The following is a 25,765-nucleotide window of genomic DNA, read 5'->3' on the forward strand; positions in this document are numbered from 1 at the left end:
TAGCACCTACAGTTGTGTACATATACCTGGCACCCAGTTTCCCTCATTATTAGCATCTGGTAACTGTAGTATTATTGTCACAGCTCAGGGACCCACGTTGGCACATTACTGTTAACTGAACTACACACTTTTTTTAGGGCCCACTAGTTTTCCATAGTGTCAGTCTTCTGTTCCAAGATCCCACCCACGACATCGCTTTGCATTTAGTTATCACATGTCCTTAGTCTCCTCTGGGCTATGACATTCCTAGGCTTCCCTTGTTTTTGAGGACTTGACAGGAATAGTGGTCAGGTATTTTGGAGAGCATCTCTCAATTTGGGTTTGTCTAATGTTTTTCTCATGGTTAGACCTGGGTTATGAGGCTTGGAGAAGAACACAACAGAAGTAAAGTGCCCTTGTCATGACATCATACCAAGGGCACGTGATGTTGACGTGACTTACCACTAATGATGCTAACCTCGATCACCTGGCTGAAGTAGCGTCTGCCATGCTTCTCCATTGTAAAGTCATTTGTTCTCTCTGTTTTCAGTACCCCGCTGTGTGGGACCAAGTTACTGAACAAAGCTGACACTAAAGGGTAGGGTTAAGTTCAGAGGTTAAGTTCTACCTCCTGGAGGAAAGAATATTTACAGAAATGTCTATAATGATTCTTGACAGGAGAAGTAGTTTGTACTTTAATCTTTTAAAATAAATGGGTCACATAGAGATAACCACTGGCAAGTTTTTAAAAATAATTGTTTATAAAAGGAATATACGTCAAACATATATGTATACATATGTGTTGTGTATAAACCCTCATCTTGGTATCTTTGCTGTGGTCACAAATTCTCGATACCTCTGTACTTTGCTTAACAATTACTCTTCATTAGTAACTTCAGGGGTCATGTATTCAGGGACAAACAGGTTGGCATTTGCATCAGGCCCAACTCCTATCCAAGAACATTTCCCTCCTCAGGGTTGAGGTCACTGAAAAGATGGTGGGTAACCTTCAGCTGTCATTCAGATGCTTCAGAAAGTTCTGTAGGACTCGCCAAATACTTTCCAGAATTGAGTAAATTATTTGTGCTATTTAGATTTTGACAAGGATGTTGTGATGTTTTGGGGTATAATTATTCTATTAGTAGGGATTTTTTGTGTTTTGTGCCCTTCATTATTTCTCTATTATGAACTATTTTGGGCATAAACAGTTTTAAATTGTGAATTAAAAAAGAAGTAGACTTATTTTTCTAAGCTTTAAAAAGGTTGAATTTAATGTTATAATCTCTTTGGTGTCAGTGAGAAGGTTTAATTCGTTGTGTATTTAAACCTGTTAGAAATATGTTTAATTAATCTAACTATTTTTATTTTCAATTGTTTCTAAAACCATCAACACATTTTCAAAGATGACAGGTGGAACAAATAAGTCTCCTTCCTAACAGTAAGGGAATAAGTCATCTTAGGATATGAGATTTTGACAACATTCTAGAAGATGAAGTGGGACGAGAAATCACCAAGGTTTCACGGCCATGTGAGCTGCACCTCAGAGTGTGCACACTGGTGGGCTATAGACAGAAAGAAATTTGATTTGACACAGGAGCACCCAGAGAGGTTTGGGACTTGGAGATTCTAGATGTGACAGAGGGCAGGCTGGAGGCTGGAACTGAAAACAGAATGGCTGTGTGCTTCCACAATCTCCAGCAGGATTATACACTGCCAGGTTTCTATCCCCTAAGCAGTAGACTAGAGCTTTTTTCTCTGCAGGAACTTAATGGTCCAGAAAAAAAAGACCTTTATTGGGGCACCTGGGTGGCTCAGTCGGTTGAGCTCAGGTCATGATCTCATGGTTCGTGAGTTTGAGCCCCTCATCGGGCTCAGTGCTGTCAGTGCAGACTTCTCTTCGGATCCTCTATTACCCTCTCTCTCTACCCCTTCCCCCCCCCACTCTCTCTCTGTCAAAAATGAATAAACATGTGCATAAAAATGAGAATTCCTCCATGCTTACATAGAGCATATCACCAGCTTTTTAGCACCCCTCAGAGATATGGATGGTGAAGCAAGGATGTCAAGACATTTTAGGAAAATGTTATGCATAAAAGAGGTAGAGCAAAGTAAATAATCAGGAAAAATTGACTTTGGAGAAATCAGATAATGCAGGAAGCAGAAAGGAATGCAACAAACAAAAAAAGTAAACCTCGAAACATTTAGCTAGTGTTCGTAGAAATATTCTAGACTAGATTGTATCCATAGAACAAGAAAAAGGTCCTGTGAAAAGGAAAACTAGAGACCAAAAAAAGAGCTCTCTGGGCGGGGAAAGACGATTGAATTTAGAAAGTAACCAATAGAAATAGTGCAAGATAAAGCCAAGAGACTCTCTCAAAAATTAGATAAGATGCTTGGAAAATATGAGATAAATGGTCAGGATATAGAAGAGAAATCCAGGGGGTCTAACATCCAAGAGTATTTTTCATAACTGAAGGACTGAAAGACACAGTGTCCAGAATGAAAAGTACATTGAGTGTCGAGTACAATGGGTGTTAGAAGGCTCCCTCAAAGGCACTTCATTGTGAAATTTCCAGGTAGGGTGGGTAAAGAGAAGATTCCTGAACCTTCTGGGGAGAGAGGTGGAGGTTCTTCCAAAAGGATGGAGAGTCAGGAAAGATTAGATTTCTCAATTTAAAAAATGGATGCTGGATAAAGCAGACATGCCAATATGAGAGCCTTGAAATCAGTGGATCTCACTTGGAGGTGACCTACACAGAGTCCCTGGATGATGGCTGGGGGCTGGGGGCTGGCCTGGGAGCCACAAGGAAATGAAGAGCTCCAGGGAAGGCTTCCAAGAAAAACGAGAGCCCCAGGGATGCCTGGGTGGCTCAGTCAGTTAAGCATTTGACTATTTTGGCTCAGGTCTGATCTCACGGTTGGTGAGATTAAGCCCTGAGTAGGGCTTTGAGCTGACAGCACAGAGCCTCCTTGGGATTCTGTCTCTCACTCTCTGCTCCCACCCCCTGCTCACTGTTATGCCCAGAATTCGTGATCCCAAAGACCACAGGGAGCTGAGTCCGATGCAAAAGCAAAGAGCCTTTGTTCGAGCTAGCTCGAGCTCAATCTCCTACCTGCACCCACGCAGCAGTGAGATACCGGAGGGAGAGGGAGGGAGAGGGAGGGAGAGAGGGGGGAGAGGGAGAGAGAGGGGGAGAGAGGAGGAGAGAGGGGAGAGAGAGGGAGGGAGGGGGGAGGGAGAGAGGGGGGAGGGGGAGAGAGGGGGGAGAGAGAGGGGGAGAGAGGGGAGAGAGAGGGAGGGAGGGGGGAGGGAGAGAGGGGGGAGGGGGAGAGAGAGGGGGGAGAGAGGGGGAGAGAGGGGGAGAGAGGGGAGAGAGAGGGAGGGAGGGGGGAGGGAGAGAGGGGGGAGGGGGAGAGAGGGGGGAGAGAGGGGGGAGAGAGAGGGGGAGAGAGGGGGAGAGAGAGGGAGGGGGAGGGGGTGGGGGGAGGGGGTAGAGGGAGGGAGAGGGAGTTTCAAAAGCACAAAGGTTTTATAGGGATCATGGCCTTAGTCGATTGGCTGGGGAAGGGTGGTGGCCTCAGCCGATTGGCTGCCAAAGTGTGGTCCCAGATCAGCAATTATCAGCGTCACCTGGAACTTGTTAAAAATGCAAATGTTGGGCCTGGTGGTCACAGACCTACTGAATCAGAAACTCCGGGGGTGGGGCTCAGCAATCTGTGTTTGAACAAGTCTTCCAAGGATTCTGATGCACCTGAAGTTTAAGAACCACTGTGTCTGAGGATCTCTAACATGTTTGGCCTCAGTGTATACAGAACGTTTCTCACTGGTCACCTATTAACCATTGGCTGTCAGCCTTGCTGTGCTATATAAATACCTAGCACCAAACACCATCCCCAGAGACTCTGATGTAATTGGTTTGGGGAGGGGTAAAATGCTCACAGGTCATTCTAAGCCTGGACAGGGTTGAGGGCTCCTTCCTCTGGCCCCTACCTGAGAGAAGCCCTCCCTCTTCTACTCACACTTTCCACGCCTCTCACACTCCCCTTCCTCCCACCTTAGACTTCGGAAGAATGTATCAATCGGTAAGTTACTTAAGGGGAGGAGGCGTGTTCTGAGGTTTGAGCAGGAGTTTCTTTCTGCGGCCATGTCGGGGACATAGTCACTAGTCAGCCGGCCGAGGTCTGCTCTTTCACTCACATGTGCTCAGTCTCTCTCTCTCTCTCCAAATAAGTAAATAAACTTTTAAAAAAAAGGGGGGTGGGGCGCGCCTGGGTGGCTCAGTCGGTTGAGTGTCCGACTTCGGCTCAGGTCATGATCTTGTGGTCTGTGAGTTTGAGCCCCACATCAGGCTCTGTGCTGACAGCTCAGAGCCTGGAGCCTGCTTCAGATTCTGTGCCTCCCTCTCTCTCTCCCCCTCCCCCGCTCATGCTCTGTCTCTCTCTCTCAGTCAAAACTAAATAAAACATTAAAACAAATTAAAAAAAAAGGGAATTCCATATAATAATGCCTGGTATGCTGGGGATTTTAAAAAGATGAACTGTAGTAACAAAGGAGGTGATGCAATAAGAAAAGATAAGAGTTCCAAGGAAAACAAAAGCTGTACCAGAAAGAAACTACTAGTACCTCTGTGGCATGGAGACCAACCTGGTAGAATAGTACTGGCTGGCAAGTTGTATCAGTACACTGGCTGAGGACCAGGTTTGTCTTGATGTTGGTTTTTAAAAAAATTTTTTTTAACGTTTATTTATTTTTGAGACAGAGACAGAGTATGAATGGGGGAGGGTCAGAGAGAGAGAGGGAGACACAGAATCTGAAACAGGCTCCAGGCTCCGAGCTGTCAGCACAGAGCCCGACGCGGGGCTCGAACTCATAGACCAAAAGATCATGACTTGAGCCGAAGTCGGCCGTTTAACCGACTGGGCCACCCAGGCGCCCCTTGATGTTGGCTTAATAATGCAAATAGAGTTGTATGTATTAGTTTGATGGAAATAATGATATTTGGAGAATGGCAGAGGAATTGTGTAAGAGAGTCATCTATTATGGCAGGCACAGTACTTCAGAAAATGTCTAAAACTGATTAAAAAAAAAAACAACACAGCATGTTATTTAGAAATACAGCGATAGCATCCAGAAGAATAAAGTTAAAAAAGCCAAAAGTCATGACCTCTGGGGATTGGGTGCAGTAGAGCAGAAGATTATTTTTTTTCGTAACAGGCTTTTAATAAATATTCTACTTTTTAAAGCTGTGTGCTTGGGGTAATATGAAGTATTAAAAAAAATAACCTACATAACAACGAAATGCATTGTAGTAAACTTTATTAGACTCTAGATTACAAACGAACAGTGAATAGCTCTAAAAGATATTTTGGGGACACTGGGAAATTTGGAAATGGAATGAAAATTTTGTTATGTTGTGGAATTGTTACGAATTTTCTTAGGTGAGGTAATGGAACTGTGATTGAATAAGAGAATATCTGCTTCTTTGGACAAGCTTACTGAAGTATTTAATGCTGGATTCCCACAGTCTCTGCAAGTTATCTTCAAATAATGCAGCATGTCCATTTCAGAGGAGGAAGAATACTAATATTTGTTGAATCTAGGTGGTGGCATATGGGTGTTTATTATACTAATCCTTGAATTCTCTGTACTTTGGAAATTCTTTGAAACAAAACATTGGGGAAAAAAAATCATTGCTATGTACTCTCGAGATCAACCTTTCCCCTGAAATGTAATATCCAGGCACTGCCTGTCATTTTGCAGACATATTGGAACTGTTTGCAGAGGGCTGGTTTTGGTGTGGTGTCTTCATACCCCGGACAGCACCGCCATTAACTGTTTACGGGCCTTCTCCACTCGGATGCTGAAGGAATGGGCAGAATGGCAGGGAAATCAAACTCTAATGAAAAAGATGTCTGGTCAGCTCAGGGCCTGTTGAAGAAAAAAAAAAATCACTAAACGTCAGCGAGCACTGAGACATTCTATCGTCAGTGGTGTCACGATGTATTTTGCTCAATTCTAGAGCTCATTTCCTGGACCCCATGTAATACCACGGAGAAAATAGATCTTTTGGTTAAGCCCTAGTAAGAGAAGTAAGTCCTTTATTAGACCAAATTTTTGCCTTACTAATTTCTTCCCTGAAGAATTTGATGATTGTGAAGGAAAAAAATATACCTTTCCCACTATTTTATTTCTCCAGAGATGATGGCATTGAACTGCTGGACTCTCCATGCCCAATTCTTGTGTAATTTTAAAAGAAATATTGACAAGCTATAGTATGGTTGCAGGGAGGTTTACCAGATGGATTGGCACAACAGGAAGTAAAAAAGGGTTGAAGGAAATGGAAATATGTACCCTGAAAAGAGACGTCCTAGTGGCACCTGACAAATGGTATCCAATATATTTACATAGATACTATGTATAGAAGATATAGACATATTCCGGTATGACTCCAGGAGGCAGAACTAAGATGATGAGTGGGAGTTACAGGGACACAGATTTTCTAACACCACAAAGGGAAAGGATTTCTAACAGTTAAAATAATTTAGCCAAAGTGGATACCTTAGGAACTTATCTCTCCTTGGCAGAAGAACATTTGTGGTGTGGATGAGTGGAGTTGAGGACATAGTTCCAGTATCAGCTGAAAAATTGAATCCTTGAAGTGTCTTAGGATAAGATTCTCTGATTTTAGAGAAGGCCACTCTTATTTCTGAATTAATGCTATGTGCCAGCTGTTGTAATAGGTGCTTCTTCATAATGGTTCCTTTATTCTTTATCAAGTAGGCATTCCCCATTTCTCATATGAAGAAATGATTCCATCTTGGATCTTCTGCGGATCCTTTCCCTTCCAGCCCCTCCATCTCCAGGGGCTGCTTTCTTTTAATGTTTATTTATTTTTGACAGAGAGAGAGAGAGAGAGAGAGAGAGAGAGAGCGAGAGCAGGGGAGGGGCAGAGAGAGAGAGGGAGACACGAATCCGAAGTAGGCTCCAGGCTCTGAGCTGTCAGCACAGAGCCCGACACGGGGCTCGAACTCACAGACTGAGAGATCATGACCTGAGCCGAAGTCGGACATTCAACCGACTGAGCCACCCAGGCGCCCCTCCAGGGGCTCCTTTCTACACCTGGATTATTTCCAGGACTCTCAACTACTTCTTTCTTTCTTTCTTTCTTTCTTTCTTTCTTTCTTTCTTTCTTTCTTTTTTAAGTTTATTTATTTTGAGAGAGAGAGAGAGACAGAGTATGCAAGCACACAAGTTGGGGAGGGGCAGAGAGAGACAGAAAAAGAGAAACCCAAGCAGGCTTTGCACTGTCAGTGTGGAGCCTGACACGGGGCTCGAACCCATGAACCTTGAGATCATGACCTGAGCCAAAATCAAGAGTAGGCCGCTTAACTGACTGAGCCACCCAGGTGCCCCTACTCCCTTCTTTCTGAAGCACAGTCATTTAGAATTTTTCTGAGCTGGTATTCCCCTTCCCCCTACCACTTTAATGTTGTCTTCAAGGATGTAAAATTCTGCTCTACTGAGAAAGAAGAATTTGTGTGTCCTTGGCTAAAAACGTTAGTTACTTTTTGACCTGTTGTTACAGGGCATGGGGGATTATGAATAACTAAAGTTTATTTTGCTACATCTGTGACTTCAGGGGAGTTTAGAAAGCAGAGACAGTGAGTGTGGACTTATTCTTTAATGAAAGAGCCCTTGGGAAAGCAAATCTTTTTTTTTTTTATCTTTTCATTTTAGAGATGTAATGAGGATATAAACGCCTCACACTAGACCTCCTTCCTCTTCCTGTTTTAACCCTTCTTCTGCCGTGGCACTTAGTGAAGTTAACATCTATCACATTGCCTCATGGTTTGCCTATTCCCATCACTAGTTCATCAGAGAAGACGTCCACCTTTGTCTCTAAGCCACTGTTAAACATCCCTGGAATGGTACGAGTTAGACCAAAATCACTTTGGTGGCCATGGCAACAGTCCTGGCTGGCTGCTTTGCTTTTTCCTCCAGGAGTCGGAGCACTTCCCAGGCAGGGATTGTTGCCCATCGTGGTGGGAGAAGCGGAACCAGGGCCGTGTTCTCCACGGCCCAGGAAGGGCTTTGTATCTTTCCCGTGGAGGATGGTTTCTGGACTGAGAAGGGTGACCTGCTGGGACATCATGACAAAATAATGCTGTATCTTGGCTAAATCTGCCATCACGGTTTTCTGGTCTCCATGGGAGAGAGTGCTTCCACTGCTGCGAAGCTGGTTCTCCCCTGTTGTTCTCCCTAATAACATGTTTCCTGGGCCTCCAATATGCTGGCAGTTTCCCCCCCCCCCACTTCTTTTTAGTCGGGCTCCTCATTTTCTGGTGATGACAAATATGGATGGCTGCTTAGAGCCGCCCCTCCTCACACCCAGAGGCAAAGCTGTAGAGAAATTCTGAGAAACAGAATATTTATCTGATTGAAGATTATTGAGAGAAGGAGAAGTAGTCCCAAATGACCTTAAGTCTCTGACATCTTTCTTTTTGCTCAGGACTGAGACCATTTTGTAAGTCACTATCATCCATGAGGCTCCCGCCCTGTCCCTGAAGGCAGTGTGGGAAAGTTCTGATGAGTTTTGGTTGCTACAGTGTGTCTTAGCTGGTGCTCCTTGGTTGTCTTAGCTTATCTAGGGATGTATGGTTTGAGATGTAATGAATTCCTTTTTTTAATTTTTGAGAATAATAGGTTTGGTAGGGTTCTTCAGCATTTCTGTCAGGAAGCTTCTTCCAGACAGCCCATCTTCTTAATGTGAAATGATCCCACATTTCAAATCCAAAAACATTTATTCAATTACAGAATCTACTTCCTACTTCCTAGAATCTACTTCCTATTTTAAATTTTTTTGACCTTTTTTATCACCCTGATCTGCCAAGATGTTTTGGGCATTCTCTGTGAACCTCAGATTCAGGGGAACATTTTCCACAAACTGCAATCAACAATTGTTACAGCTGAAACTTCTTTTAATTGAGATGAACTTAGTGTTTAATTGGGGTCATTGCTAATACTTCTCCATAACCTTAGTGTTACACTGGTTTGACGGTGGAAGAAGAGAAAAATAATCAAGCACCATCTAATAGAATAGTGTCATGTTTCCCAAAGTGTGATACATGGATTATTTGTACCAAAAATCCCAGGGTGCTAGCTAAAATGCAGATTCCTGGGTTCATATTAGACGTACCGATGAGAATCTCTGGTCAAGACTCCTTGGCATATGCATTTTTAATAAGCTTTCCGTGATTCCTTTGCACACTAAAATTGGAAATCAGTAGGTCATCTGGTGTCTTGTTCTGTTTGGTGATTGCAGTTTTATTTCTAAAGATCCACTTTAGTGGGATGAATGGCTCTTCTTCTGTCAGAGACTTAGCCTTTCTTCCCTAAGAACAACAGTCAGGGAATCTATGTGAACAACGCTTGGAAATTATAATGGAATAAAAGTACTTAGCTCCCGGTACTCTCCGGCGAGAACACGAATTGGGAGACAGCCTTTCTACCCTTATGTGAGCAGAAGGTTTTCTTCCGGAACCAAAAACTGAGTACTTTCAAAGTCAACCACTGTGTTCACCATGCTGCAAGATGAAGAAGTGACTTAGTCACAGAGAAGAGTCCCAATACCATCACCTTGAGGAAATCCATGAGAGACAGCCACATTTACTGAAGGCCAGGCACTGTTTGTGGTAATTTTCACGTATTACCTTGTTCAGTTCTTACTAAGTCTCCTCAGCAAAGAACATGTTGTCATCACCATTTTACAGATGAGGAAACTGAGGTCTCAGAGAGACCAAATTACTTGTGCAAAGCTCCACTGCTTGTTAGTGCTGGAGTTGACTGTTCACTCAACCTTGTCTCCAAAGTTTGGCAAAAACCTGTGCTGTAGATACTATTTTCAGGGAGAAAAGAGGCCAGGACTTGGCATCCATGGTTGACCTAGAGACTTGAAATTAATTGTATTGAAGATTTCGGCCTTAATTCATTTGGAGAAATCCCATTTTGGGAATTAAGCTTGATTCTGCCCGAGAATCGACTTTCCAGGCTGACAAACCTGTGATGTGTCACAGGTTTGATTAGAAGGCCTCCACCATCACTTCTAGCTCTCAGACTATCAGCAAAGGAAGAACGTGAAATCTATTAATTCTGTCTCCTTTCAGATTTTTTCCAGATAACTCCGTGTACACCCCATCACCACTGATTCTTCCCTAGTTAGTGTAATATATACATACATACATATAGGAGATTTATCGTCAAGAATTGGCTTGCACAATTATGGAAGCTGCAAACTCCCATGATCTGCAAGCTAGAAAACCAAGCAAACCATTGCATAATTTAGTGTGAGTCTGAGGCCTGAGAAGCAAGGGAACTGAGGGTGTATAAGTTCCTGTCTGAGGGCCAGAGAAGATCTGACTCTCAAGGGGTTGGATGATGGCCACCCCATAGTGGGGAGGGCATTTTACTTTACTGGGTCCCACTGATTAAAATGCTAATGTCATATGAAAACACCCTCACAGACACATGCAGAAATAATATTTAATCAAGGCATTCCATGTCCAGTCAAGACATAAAATTAACCATCACATCAAGCATCTGTGGGAAATGTTCCATAGGCTATCATACTGTTATTAGGCACTTGTGTGCTAACATTCATTCAGGTGCTTTATACTGACTCATTTAATATACACAATAAGTTTTAATAAGTTAACAAGTTACTCTCACTATGCATATTTTTCAGATGAGCAAACTGAGGCCCAGAGAGAAGTTAAGTTACTTGCAGCTAAGAGATGAACCAAGCAGGTAGACTTGAAAGACTTTCTTTCCTCACCACTTTGTATTATTATGCTTACTGTGGATGATGCTATGACAGCTACAGTGCATTTATTGAGTACCAGTAAATATGGTAAAGCCTTCTGCTGGGAACTTTACATACGACAACTCTGATAGATACAACCCTGCAAACTAAGGTAGATTTTGCCCCACTTTACAGATGAGAAAACTGGGGCTCCCTGTATTGACTAATTTGACCAAGATCACACAGCTCATGCGATTTCCATTAAACCCTGTAATGGATTTTTCCTCTTATATTTGTTTTGGAATCCATTTCATTAACTTTTTTTAAGTGAAGGGATTTTTTTCCCTACTATTTAGACTCCAAATTGCCAGGCAGTGAGTGGGATTGGTCTTTTGTATGTTAGGGTTGTGGCAGGCTTCTCTGAAGGGCATGGGAGATGTGTGAGGACATGTAGGTTGACATTCCAGAGCTCGCAGAGGAACAACTCCTTCTATAAGTGGAGCCTGGCTTCCAATTCTATATGATCACGACTCCAGTCCCAGGCTCCTGCTGGGACATCCACGCCCCTTCCATTCTGGTCTCAGGACAATGGCAGCCCCCCCTCACAGTCCTTCTCCTGCCAAATTTGCTCCTGATGATTCATTTTAATTTTGGCAAATGTTGCATTTTTTAATACTTACTTCTCTCTCTCTCAATTCTCCGAAGTCTGCGTGCAGTACATTGGTGTTTTCAAGCTGACTCCTGATTGACTTGATCTCGAAAAACAAACTGTTATAGTGAAATGTCACATTTGTTTGTTTTTCTTTTAATTTTTTTAATGTTTTTATTTATTTTTGGGACAGAGAGAGACAGAGTACAAACAGGGGAGGGTCAGAGAGAGAGGGAGGCACAGAATCCGAAACAGGCTCCAGGCTCCCAGCTGTCAGCACAGAGCCCAACGCGGGGCTTGAACTCACAGACCTCGAGATCATGACCTGAGCTGAAGTCGGACGCTCAACCGACTGAGCCACCCAGGCGCCCCTTGTCTGTTTTTCTTTTAAAGTAGGTCTTCATATTTGCCTTGATTACAGCCCTCATCACTGTATGATCCATATGCTGTGGATCTCCTTTGTTAGTCAGCCGGTCTCTAGAAATACGGGTCCAATATGGTAGCTATTAACCGCCTGTGGCTGTTTTAATTCAAGATAATAATTAAAGTTAAATAAAATTGGATCATATGGTATTTTTATTTTTAATTTTTGGGGGAGCTTCCATACTGTTTTCCCTAGTGACCGCACCAATTTGCATTCCTACCAATAGTGCACAAGTGTTCTTTTTTCTTCACATCCTCACTGCCACTTGATATTTCTTATCTTTTTGATAGTAGCTATTCTGACAGGTTGAAGGTGATATCTCATTGTGGTTTTGATTTGCATTTCCCTGATAATTAGTCATGTTGAGCATCTTTTCATGTGTCTGTTGGCCATCTGGATGTCTTCTTTGGAAAAATGTGTACTCAGGTCCTCTCCCCATTTTTGTAATCATATTTTTTTGGTGTTGAGTTGTAGAAGTTCTCTATGTGTTTGTTTATCCTTATCAGACATATCTTTTGAAACTATCTTCTCCTATTAAGTAGGTTGCCTTTTTGTTTTGTTGGTGGCTTCCCTTCACTGTGCAGAAGCTTTTTATTTTGATGTAGTCCCAATAGTTTTCCTTTGCTTTTGTTGTCCTTGTGTGAGGACACCTATCTAGAAAAATGTTGCTATGGCCAATGTCAAAGGAATTACTCCTTGTGTTCTCTTCTAGGATTTTATGTTTTAGGTCTCACATTTAGGTGTTTAATCCATTTTGAGTTTATTTTTGTGTACGGTGTAAAAAAGTGGTCCGGTTTCATTCTTTTGCATGTTTCTGTCCAGCTTTCCCAGCACCATTTATTGAAGAGACTGTCCTTCCCCACCGTAGATTCTTGCCTTCTTTGTCATACATTAATTAATCATATAAGCAAGTGTTTATTTCTAAGATTGATTTGGGTGTCCATTTTTATTCCAGTACCATACTGTTTTGATTAATACATCTTTATGGTGTATCTTAAAATCTGGAATTGTGGTACTTCCAGCTTTGTTCTATGATTCAATAATTCCACTACTGGGTATTTACCTGAATAAAATGAAAATACTACTTTGAAAAGATACATGCACTCCTCTGTTCATTACAGCATTATTTACAATAGCCAAGATATGCAAGCAACCTGAATGTCTATTGATAGATGAATGGACAAAGAAGATGTACACACACACACACACACACACACACACACACACACACAGAATAATATTACACAGCCATAAAAAATGAGATCTTGCTATTTGTGACAACTTGGAGAGACCTTAGAAGATATTATGCTAAGTGAAATAAGTTATACTGAAAAAGACGAATACTATATGATTTCAGTCATATGTAGAAACTAAAAACAAAACAAATGAATCAACAAACAAACAAAAAGTAAAATCAGACCTTTGAATACAGAGGACAGAACTGATGGTTGCCAGAGAGTATGGGGGATGGGAGGATGGGAAAAATGGGTGAAGGGGAGTGGGAACTATAAGCTTCCAGTTATGAAATGAACAAGTCATGGAAATAAAAAGTATAGCATAGATAATGTAGTCAATGATACTGTGACAGCGTTGTATGGTGACAGATGGTGACTACACTTGTAGTGAGCATAGCATAATGTATAGACTTACTGACTCACTATGTTGTACACCTGTCAACTCTACTCAAATAAAATATTTTGAAAAAGGGGGGCCTGGGTGGCTCAGTCGGTTGAGCATCCGACTTTGGCTCAGGTCATGATCTCACAGCTCATGGGTTCGAGCCCCATGTCGGGCTCTGTGCTGATAGCTCAGAGCCTGGAGCCTGCTTCTGATTCTGTGTCTCCCTCTCTCTCTGCCCCTAACCCACTTGCATTCTGTCTCTGTCTCTCTCAAAAATAAATAAAACATTAAAAATTTTTTTAATTAAAAAAAAAAGTTAAATGAGGCTTATGGCTATCAAATTGGACAGTGCAGATATAAAACATCTCCACATCACAGGAAGTTCTCTTTGGCAACAGTTCCAGGAGATAGGGACCAGATCTGTACTGTTATAATATCTGCCTGACATATGGTAATTACAAGGTTGGATGCATCAGGGAATGTCTTCCTGGCTTGAGTTTTATCTCCTCAAACCACATGAATTACTAGTGCTGCCAAGACTAATATGCACAATCTTCATGAGTCTATGTCATTACCAGTCACTCTCCCCTTTGGCTCCATGGAGGCGTGTCAGGGAACTCTTGGGATCACAGCAGAGGGTGGGATATTCCTGTAGGAATCTTCTCAGTGGTCTTACATCTATATTTTGTGGCTTCTATCATCTCTTGACTTCTCACTTAGGGTCCTGATTACATATTAAATGATAAAACCCTCTGCCTCTTGCACACCAGCAACAAAAATGTTAATAGTTCTGTCATGGCTTTAGGGCTCTGCCAAGTCTTTTGTAGACTAGAAGTGCAGTCTTCTATTTTTGCCCTCTTAAAAGCACTTGCCCTCGAGGGGCACCTGGGTGGCTCAGTAGGTTAAGCGGTTGACTTCAGCTCAGGTCATGGTCTCACAGTTTGTGAGTTCGAGCCCCGCGTCAGGCTCTGTGCTGACAGCTCAGAGCCTGGAGCCTGCTTTGGGTTCTGTCTCGCCCTCTCTCTCTGCCCCTCCCCTGCTAGCATGCTGTCTCTGTCAAAAAATGAATAAACATTAAAAGCACTCGCCCTCACTGGTCTTCATCTTCCCTGAATCCCAGCACTGGAATCTCTAGCACCTAGGGAGGTACCCCCCACCAATACACACCTTTCTAGAGGGTGCTCTATATCAAATCTTGTCTTCCTGGCTGCATTATAAGCCTTGAGGGCAGGAGTCACTACCCCTCTTAGAGCTCTTAGCACAGGGATGTCCCAGTGATACAGATATAGATTTATAATCTATAGGGATGATTTCGGGGATGCATTTTTATCCTTTTCCTCTGTATTATAATGGGGGACAGGTGGTATCTTTTCCAGTGATTCATGCACTATACCTGAATATCTTGGGTGCCTCTTTATCCCAAACCATTATGTTGCTCATGTTGTCTTTGTCACCATGGGAAGAAAAAGTTGATCTGGTAACTTCTGAAATTTTCAAATGAAAAGGAATTTCTTTCCAGGACAGGATGATGAGTTTTGGCAGCATTGTTCCATTGCACAGCTCCAGAGGGGTACATTCACAGCTTTTTCCTATGTGAATAGCACCCGCTTCCGCTGTGCTACACAGCGTCCTGAGGGATGGAACTGATTTCGCAGTTCTCTCCTATGTCGTCTGCAATACCATTGTTGTTACTCTTCAGTCTGCAGGGTTTTACCTGTGGCAAAACTGGAAAGCATGCCAGCACAGGTTAGGTGACTCTTCAGGGTGTCTAGGCTGTGTGATTCTAGAACAGTCCATTCACAAATTCCTTGTGAGACACTGCCCGTTTCCCACTAGGCCCAAATCATTGCAGTAACTAAAGTATGGTGTCAATTACATCAAGACGACTAACACTTTTGATGGGTGGAGAAGAGGTTGTAGACAACTATTCAGTCTGAGACTAGGGAAAGTAAATTGGATCCAAAGATTCTGTGAAGGTCCTTCCCCACCTTTCCTTAGCAGAGAGTAGTAGAGGTTCAATGACAGCTGACTCACGCCAAGGTGGCTCAGCCCCTTGTCTCATCACCACCAGCTGAGTTTGCCTGACAAGCATAAAGCAATATGAAGAGTCTGATTTAATAGGCTTTAAGACATCCACCTGCCTTAAAATCTTTTCCTTTGTTCAGTCTCTAACAGTTGAAACCAATTAGTAGACACTTTTTTCTTTTGTGTCAAGTAATGCTTCCTGTGAAGAATTAAGGATAGGCTTAACATTAATTTATTAGTGTTAGAAATCAGAATAATGGTTACCCTTGGGGAATGGTATTGACTAGGAAGGGAACAGGGAGTTTCTCAGCTGCTGGGAATGTTCTGTTTCTCTATTTAGGTGTTCCATCTGTGAAAGATTTATGGGACTTTACAGTTATGATTTGTATATCTTTCCATATGTTTATAAATCTTCAAATTAAAGTTTATTTAAAACAATTCTTAGAAGATAGCCTCAGGAAGCATTCACAGATATTTATAACTTAGTTAAAACAAGGACATGAGCTTGTTTCCAAAAGGGAGTTAGCAGTTTGCTGAGACTACTGGATACCGAGGGGGAAGAGTAGATAACAATGGAGAGAAAGGGCCAATTTGTCTTCTTTGAGCTTATGTCTGGGGTTCATTCTGCCTTGGTTCTTCTGGGAACAGAGTACAATTCCCCAGTGAGTTACATACTTCTTTTGAGTCTATTCCCATTCTCCTTCAAGGATCTAAGAAAGGTGAGCAGGTTACAGAGCAGATTGGAATGAAAAGTGACTTTTTTGGCTCAGATCCAGAACTGGTAATAGAAGGTGATTCTCTTGGGCATTCAGCTTCAGGAAAGCATGGAGCCAGTATTTCATCTGGAAAGCAAACCATAGATGAGTTCTTCCAGCATGACCTGGCTCCAGTTAAGTGGGAAGAGACCAACAAACTGTAGCCACCTGGATACCAGTTGTATACAGATTTATGTTTATGTGTTGGTGGAGAGAGAGGTGCAGAGCTCAGCTAGGAATCTTTCCACCACACTCTCCTCCAAACCAGTGGATGTCTCTTCATCCTCTCTTCTTCTGTGTGACACACACATGGGGTCCATGCATGTGAGCAGGTGTCCTTCTTCTCCTCCAGCTGGTGAGTCAGCCAGCTCTCTCAGGTCACCATCCAGCTTCTGAGGAATATTTAGACTGAACAGGTGATTTCCGGGTGCAAGCTGCAAGGCTGGCCTTGTGGAGGAATGCAGATAAAAGTGCTTTGGGAAAACGCTTGTTTGACTTGTGTGCATTCTCATTTATGTTACTCGTAAACAGTTATATATTCTCAACTGGAGCCCCATTTGTTTCTTCTGTACTGAGTCCAAATGAGGCTAAAGAAATACCAATAAATCCTTCTTGTTGGTGAATTTTTTCTCTTCAAGGACATCAGTATTGATAGCAGTTGCACAAAGAAAGGGACCCCGCATCAGCTTTCCCTGGGGGGCCCTTGAGTTCTTCTTTCTTTTTTTTTAAATGTTTTAAAATGTTTATTTATTTTTGAGAGAGACAGAGACAGAATGCAAGTGGGTTAGGGGCAGAGAGAGAGGGATACACAGAATCGGAAGCAGGCTCCAAGCTCTGAGCTGTCAGCACAGAGCCTGACGTGGGGCTCAAACTCACGAGCTGTGAGATCATGACCTGAGCCAAAGTCGCACGCTCAACCAACTGAGCCACCCAGGCACCCCCCTTGAGTTCTTATTTCTGTGGAACAAATGAGCTTTATCAACAACGGGCTCACATTCTCCTCATGTCCCTGTTCTCTGTCTCAGTGTCGAAATGGAACCAAATCTCAGCACTGCACGAGTCTGTTTACAGCTATTTTATTACAATCTGGACCTTGTTAGTTTTCTCAATCCCATGGGCCTCAGAGAAAGATTCTGAGAAAAAAAGTCATGTCTCCTAATAAAGATCAGAAATTTGAAGTCACATGTAACCGCTGATTTAGTGGTAGTTAAAACATTACCACCCTGCATTTGTAAAGCACTTTGCATTGGCACTTTTGTAAGCCTTAGCTGATTTGGTTCATCTAACAGCCCTGTGAGGTAGTAGGCATTATCTCTGTTTTACCGGCTGGGTGACCTATTCAAAGCCACACAGCTGTTCTTATGACTGCCAGTAAAGTGTGCCATTTTTCCTATTCCCCTTGTTATTAAAGATATTTTAACATCAGTAATCAAAACAGGAAGCCAGTTGTGACATTTATGTTAAGATCTGGTTATATTACTGGTCTAATGAAGCAAATATTTTGGAAAGACACCCAAGTTAGAGACTGGCCATAGACAGTAGCCTCCTTTCATGGAGCGCCTCTTGCCTGTTGACTGTGGAGGCTGCTCAGAGAGTCTTCAGACTTGTCTGCAGAGCAGGGCAGCCCTGGCTTGCTGAGGTATAGTGAGGGGCTTGAACTTGGAAGCTTTCACTGTTTCCCTAAGCCTCCAGTGTTTCCAGGTTTACTTTTGCAAGCTTATTATTGACTAAATGGCTATATTGATTCTATACAATGAGATGACATAAAATATGGAAACGCTTAATGTTCAATAAGACTATGAGCCAGGCTCTCTTCTAAGAGCTTTGCATACATTAACTCATTTGGTCTTCATAACGACATTTGATTATTCCCACTTTTCACTTGAGAAGGCTGAAACTGAGCAAGTCGTTTGCCCAAGGTCACGATGCTAATATATGGAGGAGCTGGGATTGAACCCACTAAAATTCCAGAGTCTGAGCTCCCGGTCACTTCAGTATGATGCCTTAGGCAGGTCTTCTAGGGCAAGCTCTTTTTTTCATTTATATAAAACTCAGATCCTTAGATTTAAGTCCATCCTAGGAGATCATTGGCAAAGGAGTTTTCTAAACATCTCAAATGGGGACCAAGAAAACTTCCTGAAGAGAAAAGAGAGTTGGGGCATATACCACTTCTAGACCTGACCTCCAGGAAGTTACTCATTGATGGGCGTTCTCCAGCATATTGCTGATTCCCATAACCGTGAAATGAGAGTGGCCCCTTTCCCCTGGAAACTGACAGAGGACTTTGCACCGTAGACTCCAGGAAACTCAGTCTCAGATCAGGGACTCAGCATTCTGTTCTTTGTTTCCTTGAGAGCAGAATGGCATCATTTCAAGTCAAGCAGCCATACGAACATGAGGCTGGGCTACCCACATACAGGTAAACGTTCCAAACAATTTTCAGTGGAGTATGGAGTATAGGTACCAACTCCATAACAGGGCAACTGAGAAGCATAGGTGCTTAACTTAAGATTCCTAGATACCCAGCAATGGGTTTTAGGGGCAGGGGGATGAACTTGCATAATTGTGTGCCACATTTTGGTTACATGTGTATGGTATACTTTTTTCATTGGAGTCTCAAAGGGATCCATGACCCCAAAACATTGAATAACTATGACTATAAGCTATGACATCTCATGAACTTATTTATGTGTAGCTTTTCTGGGACATCAGATGGCAGACTATAAAAGCATTGGTTTTATGAATTTTAGGGATCATTGTGATCTATGTAATTTTCACTTTACTAATTGTCTTTATATAGATACAGAATTGATTCAAATAGGCCTTTGCATTATGTGTATTTACAGACTGGATTTTTCCATCTACCGCATGGAGACTTCTTCATTGAGCCTGTCAAAAAGCATCCACTGACTGAGGGAGAGTACCACCCACACATCATTTACAGGAGGCAGAGTCAGAGAGCTCCAGAGCAGAAGGAACCAACCTGCGGATTAAAGGGTATTGTGACTTAAATTTCCTTACTGCATTGAGGAGTTTGTCTTGGTTCTATTATTGTTTTATTACATCATGACTTATTCTTACTCAAATCTTTTATCTCCTCCCCACTCCTCTGTTGCCACAAAGTATGTGCCCCTGTAGAATCATTTCACTTCTCCATAGTCTCTTCATATTCTTAATGGGAAGGGGAGAAAGCATCTTCTACATCCTTGCCACATTAATCAATGATACTTACATGATATGCACAATGGTGAATTTTTTTTTTTTTTCTAAGTAGGCTTCACGCCCAGGGTGGAGCCCAGGTTGGGGGTTGAACTCATGACCCTGAAATCAACACTTGAGCTGAGATCAAGAGTTGGACCCTTAATTGAGCCACCCAGGTGCCCCTGTTTTTTTTTTTAAACGTTTTGAATCCTCTAGAGGAAGATAGTTTAAATTAAAGACAATGATTTCTACTCTTAACAAAGTTATAGTGTGGAATATTACCAAACTGCTTGTCATATCTGCCTTTGATGATGCTGATAATGATGTGTGAAGATAAACTGAAAGATACATCAACAGATATTCATCAGATGATGAACTGAGCTAAGCTTCTTTTGGCTGTCTTTTGTTTGTAGTTCACTGACATGTTTCCTGACCTTTGGACCCTGGAGTGACCTGAACTGGTCCTCTCTGCCTTGTGCTAAACAGTTTCAGGTAGTTTTCAGAGGTAAACTGACCAAGTTATTTACTTGCAATTCCCACATTCTCTTTGATTTGTAGAAGATAATAATCTATGCATAAAGCGCCCCTGGAAATGGGAACATTTTCTTAAATATTGCATAGTTTCTCCTTTCTTCAGAGGAAAAAAATTATGGGCCGGGGGCCAGTTAACAAAAGGAATCATTAATATTATTTATATGTCTTAAGGATTTGGAAACCATGGACCTCAATGAGAAAATAGATAGTGAAGGAATTAGCGCTGGTGGATTCTGATCATGGTTTGAGAGGACTCAGAACTTGAGCTTTGCAGGCAAGAGAAGGAAAGGACAAGGGCACAAGTAATTTCTCTACAGACTTCACCCAGACCCTGGGATAGATGGTAACTTTCCTGGGAGTTTCTTCTGTAATCTTAGCAGAGCAGAGTATGTAAACAATAAGAAATTTTGAGTCTATAATGTGTTTTTACACGAAAATGGACAGCTGCTTAAATTCTTTAACTTTAGGAAGCCATTCCAACTTTGTCCTTAATTGGAAAACTTACTGTCTAAATCTCCTTCGAGCAAGAACTGGGAGAAGATACTTCTTCTGGATGATCTGATTGATTAAATTACTAATTCAGATAACTTAGTCTCAGTGTGAAATTTTAGGGCTCTGATCTAATCACTTGAAGACTTTCCCAATTCCTATTACACACTGGATGATGGGATAACACTTTGTATGTGTGATTTACTATTTTTTAGATCACTGGGTCATCACTATGGCAGAGAGAGTGATTAGGGCAGTGAGTGAACTTGCCTGGAGAATCACTTCTGTAGCTACAGTTGCTCTGTGAAGTGAGTTAGGCTAATCCTCATCCACCTGCCTTGAACACCTCTCTGTTGAGGTAGAGTTCATTAATAATGAGTTGAGAATGGCACATATTTAGTCATAAAGGCAGAAAGGATAGATAGGAAAAGAGGGGTTTACAAATGTCATGTCCCTGTTAGGTCATGCACAATACCTCAGCTATGGCACTTGTCATATCATTTCGTTATTGTGTTTCCCCACCAACCCTAAGGCTTACCATTACTTTGGAAACTGCTCTGATTAATGCTACTTGGAGAAATATTTGTATTGTGAATTTCTCCACACATATCTTCTAAAAGATATTCTCTTAAACTTGCTTAAAACCTCCCACTGTCAGAACGGAACAGCTCTTTTGGAAGGACCTTCCAGAATGCCTAATGCAGCTCCTTTTTTTCACCAAAGATGCAATGTGATTCAGACAAGGGAGTGGACTTTCTATTTTAAAAAAGCTTTTTTAATACTTACTTATTTCTGAGAGAGCACAGGCAGGGGAGGAACAGTGAGAGAGGGAGACACAGAACCCGAAGCAGGCTTCACGCTCTGAGCTGTCAGCACAGAGCCCGGTGTGGGGCTCAAACTGACAAACTATGGGATCATGACCTGAGCCGAAGTCAGATGCTTAACCAACTGAGCCACCCAGGTGCTCTGGTGAAGGGAGTGAACATTCAAAGCCATCAAAGCAGTAGGTGTTCTGAAGTTAGCCAAGCTTAGAGGTCAAGGTTCTATTATACCTTGGGCTTTATACTCCCTCATGTTTATTCTTATGTCTTTGAATATATAAATCTTGTTTTATCAACAGTCTTGAAAGCCCCACTGGAGTAGGAATTCCCTTCCCAAACTGTATGTAACGTAGTAGGTGGTGCAAACTAGAAATTTAGTGAATCATTGGAATGAAGTAGTGATTCATAGCCAGATAGATGAAACTAGAGTATACTAGCCTCTTGTCTATATAACATTGATAGAAAGAAAAGAGAAATGTGTATTTTCTAGAAGTTCAGAAGGTGTCAGTTGTTCTGTGAACGTCTCCCTTCCTAAGACAACAATATGATTTAATGCCTAAATGACAGCTAGAGAATCAAGAATAATCTATTGTGCTTGTGAATATTCTTAAAATATACATGACATTTGGGTTTTAAAAATCTTGCTTTATTTAAATGTACTTGGTCTTTCTAAACAAGGTAATTGTGGTGTTCTTATGTCACATTACCCTGCCGAGATGATGGAATTAACTGACAGTGGCCATGTCATTAGCCAACATTAAGGTACACTTCATACTTAGGTCAGTTGGTGTTTCGAGGTTGAATTACTGTGATTATATCAAGAAAGATCACCTTTACTTGTGTAATGTGTTCTGCCTTTGTAATGTTCAAGGCAGAAACACCCTTGGTAGTGAAAAAAAGATGTACTTTAAAAATGCTCTAGTAGTTCAAGAGAGAAAATGTATCAGTTATTTTCCTCTAAAATGTGTCCCTTTACTTATGTTTATTTCCCATGTAGAAAGGTGTTCAGGAATTTCACAATGGGTCCCTTATCAATATGGTCTAAAAGTTCATTTTACTGACAATGACAAGTTCCTTTATCTGAAGTTTTTTGTCAAGAACATATCACACTGGGACTTGAGTGGGTTTTAGATGGATATCTGGGGGAACTATGGTTTTAGGAGACTGGGGAAGGGGAGAATTAACACTAGTCAGATAGGTCTGATGCTAACAGCTACAGGGTTATCAATGGCGGGAAGAGGTCTAGGCAGGTAAGGTCAGAGTTTGGGATTTGATGCATTAGGTATTCTAGGTTAGGAACATAGGGTCTGGTTCCTGGCATGCATTTTTGTGTTCAAAATTTATTCATTCAACATCTATATATTGAGTATATTCTTTCTTAAATGTTAATTTATTTTGAGAGAGCGCATGAGCATGAACTGAGGAGGGGCAGAGAGAGAGGGAGAGAGAGAATCCCAAGCAGCCTCTGTACTGTAGGTGTGACCTGAGCTGAGGTTGGACGCTTAACTGACTGAGCCACCCAGGTGCCCTGAGTACATTCTTTATGTCTGGTGCTCCCCTAGGTTCTGTGGGTTCATATGTGAATAGGATATAATTCTTGGTCTTCAGAGCTGACAGCCTGGATGTGAGACATGGGTAAGTCGGGATCTGGTCCTAGTTTTATTTTTATAATATCTGGTAAGACCATGAAGGAAAATGGGACCTCAATGCATGAATTGGGATTTTTGTCACTGTACATTATATTTTTGCTAGGACATGTAGCTATAATTCATTCATTTTCCCTATCACTGCATTTCATTATGTGAATGTTCCACCTGATCCTGTCTCCTGTGTGTAGATCTGAACTTCTCCCGGTTGGGGACAATTATATAGGCCAACTAACCTTCAACAAAGCAGGAAAGAGTATCCAATGGAAAAAAGACAGTCTTTTCAGCAAATGAAGAGAAAACTGGACAGTGACATGCAGAAGAATGACACCGGACCACTTTCTTACACCATACACAAAAATAAACTCAAAATGGATGAAAGACCTAAATGTGAAATAAGAAACCATCAAAATCCTACAGGAGAAAACAGGCAGCAACTTCTTTGACCTTGGCTGCAGCAACTTCTTACTAGACATGTCTCTGCAGGCAAGGGAAATAAAAGCAAAAATGAACTACTGGGACCTCATCAATGTAAAAAGCTTCTGCAGAGCAAAGGAAAACAATCAACAAAACTAAAAGGCAACCAATGAAATGGGAGAATATATTTGAAAATGATCTGTTGTATACAGGGTTAGTATCCAAAATCTATAAAGAACTTGCCAAACTCAAAACCCAAACAAATAATCTAGTGAAAAAATGGCAAAAGACATGAACAGACAATTTTCCAAAGAAGACATCCAGTTGGCTAATAGATATTTAAAAAGATGCTCAATATCACTCATCATCAGGGAAATAAAAGTCAAAACCACAACGAGGTACTACCTCACACCTGTCAGGATGGCTAAAATTAACAACTCAGGAAACAAGAGGATACGGCGAGGATATGAAGAAAGGGGAACCCTTTTGCACTGTTGGTGGGAATGCAACCTGGAGCAGCCACTCTGGAAAACAGTATGGAGGTTCCTTAAAAAATTAAAAAGAGAACTACCCTATGACCCAGCAATTGCATTTCTAGGGATTTACCCAAGGGATACGAAAATACTGATTCAAAGGGGGCACATGCACCCTAATGTTTATAGCAGCACTATCAACAATAGCCAAATTATGGAAAGAGCCCAAACGACCATCAACTGATGAATGGATAAAGAAGATGTGGTATATACTTACATTGAACTGGATAACATTTGACTCTGCAGTTGTGCAAAACTCATGTGCTTTTTGATCTCAGAAGCTTTCTTTAAGGATAACAGGATGGAGGGTCTCTGTGACTAAGTCAATCCCTACAATGTGGTATATATATACAATGGAATACTATTTGTCATCAAAAAGAAGGAAATCTTGCCATTTGCAACAATGTGGATGGAACTAGAGTGTATTATGCTAAGCAAAATAAGTCAGAGAAAGACAAATATCATATGATTTCACTCATAGGTGGAATTTAAGAACCACAACAGATGAACATAGGAGAAGGGAAGGAAAAATAAGATAAAAACAGAGGAGGCAAACCATAAGAGACTCTTAAATATAGAGAACAAACAGGGTTGCTGCAGGGTGGAGGGGGAGGGTGGAGCGATAAGCTAAATGTGTGATGGGAATTAAGGAGGGCACTTGTAGGGATGAGCACTGGGTGTCATACCGAAGTGATGAATCTCTGAGTTCTACTCCAGAAGCCAATGCTACACTGTATGTTAACTAATTTGAATTTAAATAAATAAAAATTTAAAAACAAGACTGTTCTTATACATGTTTCTTAGGATTCAAGTGCTTATCAAAGATAGTGGAATGAATCTCATAGTCTATATACATCTGACTTTACCAGATGATGCATACTTGTTTTCCAAAGTCGATATTCAAGCATGGTAAATGAGAGTTCCCACTGTTCCATGTTCTGTCCAATACTTGCTATTCTCACTTTTATATTTGGCTGGTCTGGTGGATATGAAGTGGCATTTCTCTATGCTTAGTGTTGAACTTAACAAACATATTTGTTATGAAGTTGGACCCCAAATCTATGGCTTGTGGCTATAGATTCTCCATAAATAGTTTTCTCTCCTGTCCCAGAGTTCAAGCCTGGAGAACCAAGATTAAGTTTGCTTACTAGTTTCTTTGTTTTCTGGTTCAGTTTTTCATTTATTCTCTAATCTGACTTAAAAAAAAATGTTTATTTATTTTAAGAGAGAGGGAAAGAGAGAGAGGGCTCAAGTGCATGCATAGGGGTGGGGACAGAGAGAGAGGCATGGGGGGTGGTGGGGACCAGAGAGAGAGGAGAGAGAGAGAGAGAGAGAGAGAGAGAGAGAGCGAGAGAGAGCGAGAGAGAGAGCGTGCAGGCTTCATGGTGTCAGCACAGAGCCCAATGGCAGGCTCTATCTCATGAACCAGGAGATCAAGACCTGAGCGGAAATCAAGAGTCAGACACTTAACCAACTGAGCCATCCTGGCATCCCTCTAATCTGACTTTTAAACTTACCATTGTTCCCCAGAGCAAAAGTAGGGAGCAGCAGATGCCCCAGCTGGCTGTGTGCATCAATCAGAGTTCAGCCAGAGAAGCAGAACCAGTAAGAAATATACATTAGGAGATTTACTGCAAGAAAGTGGTTACCACAATAGCGGGGGCTGGCAAGGCAAATCCAAAATCCATGGGCAGACTGTGAGGAAGGGCAGGCTGCAAGTCTCAGGCTTAGGCTGAAGCAGCTGTCCAAGGCAGAATTTCTTCTGGGAAGTCTCAGCTCTGCTCTTAGGATCTTTCAGCTGATTAAATCAGACCTACAGATTATCAAGAATAATTCTCTTTACTTTGACTTTATTAATGGACTTTAATTTACA

General features: G+C 41.8%; 1 protein-coding gene across 1 annotated transcript in view; it reads left to right on the plus strand.

Moving 5' to 3' along the window:
- The window catches only part of ADAMTS12 (ADAM metallopeptidase with thrombospondin type 1 motif 12), a 348,871-nt gene that overhangs the window by 103,263 nt on the left and 219,843 nt on the right, over nucleotides 1–25,765 (plus strand). Inside the window, exon 3 of the mRNA XM_047864323.1 lies at nucleotides 19,098–19,248. Within this exon, the coding sequence (XP_047720279.1) occupies nucleotides 19,098–19,248 (151 nt within the window). The remainder of the gene's footprint in view (nucleotides 1–19,097; nucleotides 19,249–25,765) is intronic.

This window comes from Prionailurus viverrinus, chromosome A1, assembly GCF_022837055.1.
Source record: "Prionailurus viverrinus isolate Anna chromosome A1, UM_Priviv_1.0, whole genome shotgun sequence".
In the NCBI taxonomy this organism is placed as follows: Eukaryota; Metazoa; Chordata; class Mammalia; order Carnivora; family Felidae; genus Prionailurus; species Prionailurus viverrinus.